At 41.3% G+C, this 9,043-nt stretch overlaps 1 protein-coding gene across 1 annotated transcript in view; it reads right to left on the minus strand.

The window, feature by feature from the left end:
- Window positions 1–356: 356 nt before the first annotated feature.
- The window catches only part of stat5a (signal transducer and activator of transcription 5a), a 41,940-nt gene continuing 33,253 nt past the window's right edge, over window positions 357–9,043 (minus strand). Inside the window, exons 10-19 of the mRNA XM_008330036.3 lie at window positions 8,601–8,688; window positions 7,764–7,886; window positions 7,402–7,494; window positions 6,063–6,269; window positions 4,300–4,394; window positions 3,971–4,113; window positions 3,149–3,304; window positions 2,957–3,008; window positions 2,441–2,551; window positions 357–1,625 (exon numbers count right to left, since the gene is read on the minus strand). Coding sequence (XP_008328258.1) covers window positions 1,502–1,625; window positions 2,441–2,551; window positions 2,957–3,008; window positions 3,149–3,304; window positions 3,971–4,113; window positions 4,300–4,394; window positions 6,063–6,269; window positions 7,402–7,494; window positions 7,764–7,886; window positions 8,601–8,688 — 1,192 coding nt within the window. The 3' untranslated portion in view covers window positions 357–1,501. The remainder of the gene's footprint in view (window positions 1,626–2,440; window positions 2,552–2,956; window positions 3,009–3,148; window positions 3,305–3,970; window positions 4,114–4,299; window positions 4,395–6,062; window positions 6,270–7,401; window positions 7,495–7,763; window positions 7,887–8,600; window positions 8,689–9,043) is intronic.

Consider the following 9,043-nt stretch of genomic DNA (forward strand, 5'->3'; position numbering starts at 1 on the left):
ACTACTACACTGTTACTGTAGAGCAATGAATTCTGGGCCTTTTGTGCTCAACATCTGGTTCATGTTGATTATGTTGGCCACTTACTGCAAAGTCCAAACTTTTCAAGTTGGACAGATTTGATAGAAATAATAATAATAAAAATAATAAAAATCTTTAATATATTTTTTTTACATTTCTTATGCAATTAGAATCAAAAAGAGCAATGAATCACTGAAAAAAATAAACAGTTGCTACAGTAAGCAATGTCTGACAGGCTAAAAGATAGCTACGACAACGCTAAAAGTTAGCCAAGACGCGCATAGAAAAAAAAACCTAATGAACAATGATTGGCGAAGGAAAAGCAAAAACAGTAACCAGTAAATAAATACATAAATTAGCCGGTAGTTTTTTTTTTATTATTGAAAAATATTAATAAAAATAGGAGGCAGCAACGCATGTAAAGCCCATGTAGCTAAAGAACGATATGTAATGTTGATGTCAGAGCTAGATTCTGGTCTGTGGTTTCTAATGCTATGGGCTAGCCTTTGCGAAAAGACGGCTACATCCATTTCTTAAAAATGTTAGCTGTAGCTACGCCCCGTGCGGTACGGTGTGCGAGTTCAAGCATCCAGGAGGCAACAGGGTCCTGGCCATCAATTTCACACACGTGAAAGAATAACTGTAACTGCTGGTGTGAATGTGAAAAAACAATTATGGCTGTCATTCTGGTGAAGAGAGGTAGCGGTGAGAGAGAAAGAGAGAGAGAGAGACCTGAGATGACACAAGCAGGCAGCGCTGAGTAATAGTCAGATTTGCATTACTGTTCTTAGTAACAGAAAAGAGATAAATAGCCCTGTGAGAGTGAGGGAGGGGCCAAAGCAAACAGCAACCCACCCTGGTTTCCAACTCATGGAATAAAATCAACACGAAAACATTGTGCCGCACATCGGTGTGTGTGTACAGTGTGCTGATATCGCCGGGAGTAAAGACAGCGGCTAGGCCTGTAGGGTTAGTGTGTACAGATTCAGAGAGTGACGACTGTGACTGAGCAGGGAAACGACTTTTCTGTTTTAGTAGCAAGCTCAATTCATGCTAACACATTCATTTCATTTACAAGGACGAAAAAGAAAAAAAAGAAAAAAAGTGAAAACATTTAACTGTTAAAATGTCTCCGTACAGTAGCATGTCGTTTAAATATGTTTCGGAACAACGGGAAAGGCAAGCACGATGTGGACAGAGAAGATTTCTTCTTTTCTTTTTGCACGATACTGTAACAATGCAAGACCTTTTTTTTTTTTTTTTTTTTCAAATGTACCTAGACTGTTTTTACAAACACGGGCAGACACAAATCAATCTGTGGATGTGAACGCGATCATGCTGAGAAGAAAAAAAAAAAAACCCATCACTGCCGTTATTTATTGACGTTTCACATTATAGCTATCTGAAACCAATGAGAAATGAATGGAATTAAAACCGAGACAAATGTCAATGTGAGTGGAGGGGGTGAAGGAGGGTCAGGGGTCATGACTGCTGGCCGCCCCACTGGCTCTCCACGGGCCGCCTCAGGAGCTCCTCCACGTGCCTGGCCACGTCCATGGTGTCGTCCAGGTCGAAGTCTCCGTCTGTGTCCAACATCGAGTCGCTCCTGCCAGAGCACAGAGAAGGGACGCTTTCAAACAGGTGGGATCGAACTGTGAACCTGGTTCAAACGGCACTCAAACCAAGTTCTCAATCAGAACTGAACATGTTAGCCACAGCGCTGTTTTTTTTATATAACATATATAGTACATCTACGTATATATTGTGTATATATACGTAAATATATTATATTTTACATAATGTAAATATTTATATATAATATATATAAATATACCTATAATATATATATGATCATCACACATACATATATGTTGTATATATGTATATATATGTATATATATTTATATATTATGTATGGATAAATACATTAATATATTTTAATTTTATATGTGTATTTAGAGATGTCCAATATTAACTTTATGCCAATTTTGTCCAAACAAATTTCCAATTCCGATCCATTATCGGAGGAAAAACTGATAACGATTCATACAGTTATTAGATAATTATTCTAATATCGGGCCGATAATTTCTGCGACTAATATTAACGGCCCGATATTAGCATCCCTAGTATTTGTATTTATATTATTATATTGATATGTGGTATATAATATATTTGTAAGTACATTAAAACTAAAAATCGTTTTGGCCACGAACGACCAATCACATCAGTAAGAACTGTCATTAGCTCATACCTGTCAATCATTCGTTAACCTCTAGAGTAGGCTTCTTTGCTCTCCGCCAATCAAATTTAAGCTAGTTTTAAGCTAGTATGAATGAAGCCTGGAAGATGTGTGTCCGCTGTGCTGTGTGCTTTCTGACTTTTGCACACACACTCACACACACAGAGTGATATTGACTTACATTGGTGGGTATATTCCATAGGCATGAGCGTGACTGACAGGTGACGGGGATGCGCCGTGATCCATGTAGGTCTGTTTCCCACCTGTTGGGTCTGAATTGGCTGTTGCAAACCTGTGAATAAACACACGCACACACACACAGACACACAGACAAACACACAACCTCAGACGTGTTCACTAGTTGCCTAAGCAACTACCATCAGCGTGATTTCCAGGCCCGGCAGCATCATTATGGTCATTCTCTGCTCTCTGAGTGAACCTGCCGTGGAGACAGGCAGGGAGCAGAGCTGTCCAACTAACAAGCCTAACTCTAATGATGAACATGAGACGAGCTCTCTCAGGAACCTCAGCCTCCCCTAATTGGTCCCCTTCAACTACAGCAGCAGAACTAATGGCTGATCTGAATTCAGGCTCCAATATTTACTGATTAAATCTAAATATTGCCACAGGATATAAAATAGTTGGGGCAGGGATGGGAGGCGTGGGGGGGGGGCAAAACAAGAAGCTTGATACTCACTCAGGCACCACTTGTTTAATCTGTGGCTTCACATAGCCGTCCACTGCTTTGGCTTGAAAAAACAAACACAAGGAGAACAGAGCTGTCAACGGTCCAGTGTTCCAAACTTCTTTTTTTTTTTTTGGATAAACGTTGGCTTTGCCTCTGGGATATGATTTTTTTTTTTAACAGTAATGAAAGCCAGTCACTTACACAGGGGCGGGGTGTAATATTTGGAGAACACTTCGTCCTTGGGTCTGTCGGGGTAGAGAAACAGGAGGTGATTGAGATCACTGATGCGGTCAGCCAGAGAGCGGATGGAGAAATCTTTGGTGGTGTAGGGCATTAGATTCCACACCATTCTCTCACCTGGACAAAACACAAACAAACACAAGTTCTCATACAAAAAAAATGAATACTATTTATAAGATGAACAGATCCATTTCTCTGGATATCCTCCATTTAAGTCTAGACAAAACTGAAATGACTTCCTTGTAGAATTTCTGAGGACTTTTATCCAGGTCATAACTAGGGATGTCGGATATTACCTTTTTGCCGATATCCAATATCGTCCAAACACTTCCGATTCCGATATGAACCAATACCGATATAGTGGGGCAGTGGTGACCACTTATTTATCTGTACAAACCACTGTATAAGTTGCTGGCAACTCATAAAATTGATTAATAAACGAGCTGCAATACTGCCATCTAGTGACTTTCACTTTCACATGTAGCCGTTTTTCCCCAAAAGTATTTTTAGGGCACATCATTTGGCAAAACCCAGGCATTGCGTTATCGGGTTTTTATTATCGGAGGAAAAAACGATAACGATTCTTACAGATATTACATAATTATGCTAATATCGGGCCAATAATATCGGTTGGCCGATATTATCGGACATCCCTTAACATAACCTACCACTTTGTATCAATGGAAAAAAAAAAAGGAAAAATACCGTGTTCCATTTATTTCTATGGATTAATGCCAACAGTCAACTCTGACTTTTCCAGCTCTGGGCATCTCTCCGTCATACCTGCTTTGTTAGGATTTTCGGCCACCCATGCTATTGTAATTCCTCCAATCTCAGAGTCACTGAAACGCAGGAGAAAGGTGCCGTTGGGTTTGGACATCAACATATCCTGAGCCTGCTGCTTGTTCACAAAACCCAAAATGGCACTGAGCAAGGAAAAAAAAAACAAAAAAAAAATGTGTCAAGGTTTCAGATCAGCAGGACTAGCTGTGGAAAAGAATACAAGGAATGTTGTGTCTGTGATTTCACCACTGACAAAACGGGGACAGAACTCCAGCTGTTGCAGCTGTGAATAAGAATAAATGTAGCATTTCCCCCCACGCTTCTCTTACCCGTCATTCCAATGTGGTTTGAGATGCTTTTTTGTGAGCTCCATGACACCGTCGAACCATTGCCAAAATGTAAAGTTCCTTCCCGGCAAGCTTTCCTAAAGAGGTCACATTTGGAAGACGCACGTAAACATGTACATATATTATTGGTTTATATTTATTCAGGCCAGAAATACAGCAGAAAAACACTGTGTTTATGACTCAGCTGAGTGTGCAGCTGAAGGCAGCTATAAATGTTGTGTATCTGAGGGGAAACGCAGGACGAGGTTAGGAGGTGTCTATATGTGTAGCCTGTAAACAAAGTCGAGCAAATCCTCGAATCTTGATGTTCTCGTAATCCAATGAGACTGACGGTGAGCGGTGTATGTATGTGTGTGTGTGTGTATTTTTTCAACCATCAGCGGGAGCTTTGAAGCAGAAAATTAGGCCTGCAGCCTTTCAGTGTGTGGACAAACAGGTCCATTAGGACAAGGACCTGGCTGCCATTGAGGCGGTCTGCTACAGAACAGGGCAGTTAGGGCACTGCAAATGGAGCAAGACATATTCCTTTGCATGAATAACCCGCAGTACATAAATCTGTTGAAAACTACGTGAGGGTGAAATAGCTCACTGAAAATGGCTAGCGGGGATTTTTTTTTAAATGCGAAGGGGGAAAAAAACCTTTTTGAAGTGCGGCAGGAGGACATGCGCAGTAAGGTGTTGTGTCTTGGAAAAGTTTTACTGACCAGCCATGGATAAAACTATTGTTTTTGTTTTACAGCATCGCTAAGTTAAACATTGACATCTAGTTAAACCTCACCTGCTGCTCCACCTTAACTGCCCCTCCAATCTGATGATTTCTAGTCCTGTCCATCCTGGTCTCTCCCAGTAAGAATCTCAGCATCTTCATCTCTGAGTCACTGTCTCTAAACCGTACATCATAGCAGGTCTCACTACCGCCTTATGAATCTTCCTTTTTAACTTGACACTCGTCTCCATCCAGTCTGCACGTTTCACCTCTGTCCTCACTGTCCACTGTCCATGTTTGACCCACAGTATTTAAAGTCGTCCGCCTTTCCTACTGTCCGATCATTCCACTCACCTCACTCTTGTTTATACACACTTCCACCTGCTCCTTGCTCTCACCCCAGACGACACTGTCATCTGCAAACAACACGGTCCATAGAATCCCTGGCCTGACCTCATCTGTCAACCTGTCCATAGCAAACAAAAAGGGGCTCAGAGCTGTATCCCTGAGGTAACGCCATCCCTGCTTTACCATCAGTCACTCTGACAGTACACCTAACCACTGTCTCACTGGCCTTATACATTTCCTGCACCACCCTCACATACTTCACTGCCTCTCTCTGGACTGTCATACAGTAACATAGTTCGTCCCTTTGCACTCTATCATATGCTTTCTTCAAATCCACAATGACAGCATCTTCTGACCTTTGAACTTTTCCTGTCAAGTGCTGATAGATCGTGCGCCATCACATAAATCACATTAAATAATCTAAAATATAAATATAATATTATAGTGTGTAGTACTGACCGTATACTGAGAGAATTGAATCAGTTCGTATCACTGCGCTGCATGCATTCAATCAGTACTTCAACATATAATGTACAGTATATATATAATGTATGTGAATAGTAGCTCCCAAGCCAAAAAAGTGTGGGCACCCCTGATCTACAGTCAGTATAGCATAGCATAACAAGAAGTTTTTTGGGGGTTCTTCCTTTAATTCTTTATTTAAATGACAGTCATAAAAAAGCTAGCCCACCCTGTTAAACTGGGACCAGGTCATCGTCATGTTGCGGTAGTCGTCTGGGTTGTTGCTGGAGCTGCTGAAAGCCTTCTGAGCCAAGAAGACCAGGTTCTCCTCGGACAGGCCTCGATTACTCTGCACTTCGGCTTTGTACTTCATGTTGATGGCGTCGCACAGCTGGGGCCAGAGAACCTTATCTGGCACGAGGAAGGGAACTCTTCCCTGCAGACGAAGACACAGCGGAGGATTTACAGTAGGGTCACTTCATGTAGTAAAACAGCAGCAGCAGCAACACAGTGACGGGGGATCGTAAACCAAAGATGCACAGGTTTGGCTGCCGGTCTCGAACATAACCAAATATCCTCCTTGTATATTGTGGATTAATTGAGTTTTTATTTGCTGGACTCAGGAATAAGTACGGACTTTAAGACGCTACCCTTTTCACACGCTTTGAACCCTGCGGCCTAAACAATGATGCTAATTTATGGATTTTTACGAGCTAACGAAGTTCATACCGCTAGCAATCAATGACTTTTCTGCTAGGCTACTGTGTGTTTCACTAGTAGCGTGTGAATGGCTGTGTATGTATATGTGCGTGGGACGAGCTCGCGAGAGAGAACAGTAGCTAAAGTTGAGAGCAGTGGTCGCCCTGTCATGTTGAAGCGTACGTTGGTTATACAGGAGCTGTTAAAACTCTGTTTATGTTCTGTTGTGGTCGGTGTGGCTGATAATAAAGACCCCAACCTCCCTGTTTCTGTTTACCTCTGCTGCGGACAAGCACAAAATGAAAGGAGTTAGCCCCGTAGCTAACGTTAGCTTCAGACCTGGAGCAGATCACTAAGTCTCTCCCTCTGGATTCCAACTACGGTCGGGGAGCCGAAACAGGAAAGAGCTAACGTGTAACTAGCCATGTATAATAATTTTTTTCTTCTTTAAATTCAGTGGGTGCGGCCAAAAGTCCGTAAATTACGCTAATACCTTTGGAGTGCCACCGTTTTGGTTACAATTTAAAAATGGTTCAACCTGGAATAAATCTTTAACTCTCCTTTAACTGGTTTCATTTCATCTGTTCTTCCTTTTACCTTATGTGACCTTGAGCCTTTCAGGAAGCCATTCTCTCAGACAGAAAAACTGAAAAGCTTTTAATACACCTACAATTAATTCAATCTGACAGGTTTTTCTAAAACTTTTTTTGTGTTAATAGAAATACTGTTATTATTTAACACCTAAATCCAAAATAACTAAACTCAAGTTTGAGCTTCGAAAACCTTACTTGCAAAATTGTCCTATTGTCCCAGGAAATGTCCCTACATGCATACGTAGCTATACCAGCAACACACAAACAAGTACTCACTGGCTCTGCAAAAGCGTTGTCCCACAACACCGTTGCTGTCGCGTTATTGTCTTGGCTACCGTGAACTATCACCACAACAGGAAGGGATAACGTCTGGTTCGAGAGAGAGAGGGAGAGAGTATACTTCATGTACTATAAAAGGACAAGCTCTGCATCTTAGCAGTACAGATTGAATAAAAGTGGAGGAAGAAAAAAGTGTCAGATAAAGACCTGGGAGAGAAGCTTGAAAGTTCAAGGTCTTACAGAAACACACAGTGTCGTTGTTGAAGTACAGTATGTGGACTGAATTGTATACATACTGTATATATATATTGTGTTTATGCAGCGTGAGTAAAGCTGGAGTTTTACCTTGACATTCTTACCTTGACCTGAAAGACGAGCTCATTGCCTCCGATGCTGAACTGCGACTCAAAAAGAATAGTGAACTTCTCCTCGGTGACCGATTCGGCCCCCCGCCTGTCTGACCGTTTGATCCTCTTCAAGGACTGCACGACACAATAGATTATGAGGAACGAGACAACAAACGGACGCACAGGCCGAGCCTCTGATAGGAGGATACAGCACGAGTACGAGGAGTACATGTATGCATAATTCACCTCTGACAACCGCTACTTGGCTGAGGTCGAAATTACAGTGTACTGCATTTATGTCCAACCCGTACTCACACTTGACCTGACCTGACTTGAAGTTTAGAAATGTAGCACTAAGCTATCATAGATTAGCAACAGTAAGCAAAGAAATTAGTTATATTAGCCAAGAGCTGGCTAAAGCTATGTGAAAAAAGCTAAAGGTTTGTCAAGAAATAACATCACAAAGCTATAAGGTAAATATAAGGCAAAAATATAACAATAAAAGCATTAAGTGAGCGAATAAAAAAACAAGCGTTTTGCTTTTGTTATTTACTCAATAAATAGATAGTTAAAAGTTAGTCGGAGGGCTACAAATAACTGGTTAAAATACTCGTATTAAGTGTGGGGTTTTTTTTACACTGCTGCCCCTGGGGGTGTAAATGACAAACCTGAGCTTTGGTTTAACTCTCCAATTATCTATTTTGGAGCTCTTTTTCCATTTTCCATTCCAATTTTTTTTAACCAAATTGATACACATTTTCAAACATATCAAAAATCCTCCGACCATGACAGTCCTTAAACGTCACATCATGTACTCATGTCAACCTGGGGGCAAAAGGCTCCACTGACCATGTTCCTGAAGTGGGCGCTGAGGGTGCCTGTGGTCTGGTGGTATTCCATAACACAATTATTGTTGAGGATTTCTCCACTGCTGTCACTGACAGAGACAGAGAGAGAAACGTCACATAGTTCATTGGTTGACGTGATGGAGAGAGGAGCAGAGATTTACATCCTTCAAATGGACAATAAACAATTAGGCCCAGTGAGTGACTAACAGATAATAAACAATTAGGCCCAGTGAGTGACTGATTGTGAGTGAACAGATTTTTTTTTTCTATTTTTTTTTAAAAACCCATACTCATTCAATTTACATTCAGTTACATCCATGACCACCTACTCTACCTGACGTAAATCACAGACGTGACAAGCAGATGTGCCCAGACGCCGGGTGAACGCAAAGTGCTTTTAGATCTGTTTAACTTCTGGCCAATTTAATCACTTGCTTCCTGGCT

The sequence above is a fragment of the Cynoglossus semilaevis genome, chromosome 17, assembly GCF_000523025.1.
Source record: "Cynoglossus semilaevis isolate Cse_v1.0 chromosome 17, Cse_v1.0, whole genome shotgun sequence".
Classification (NCBI taxonomy): domain Eukaryota; kingdom Metazoa; phylum Chordata; class Actinopteri; order Pleuronectiformes; family Cynoglossidae; genus Cynoglossus; species Cynoglossus semilaevis.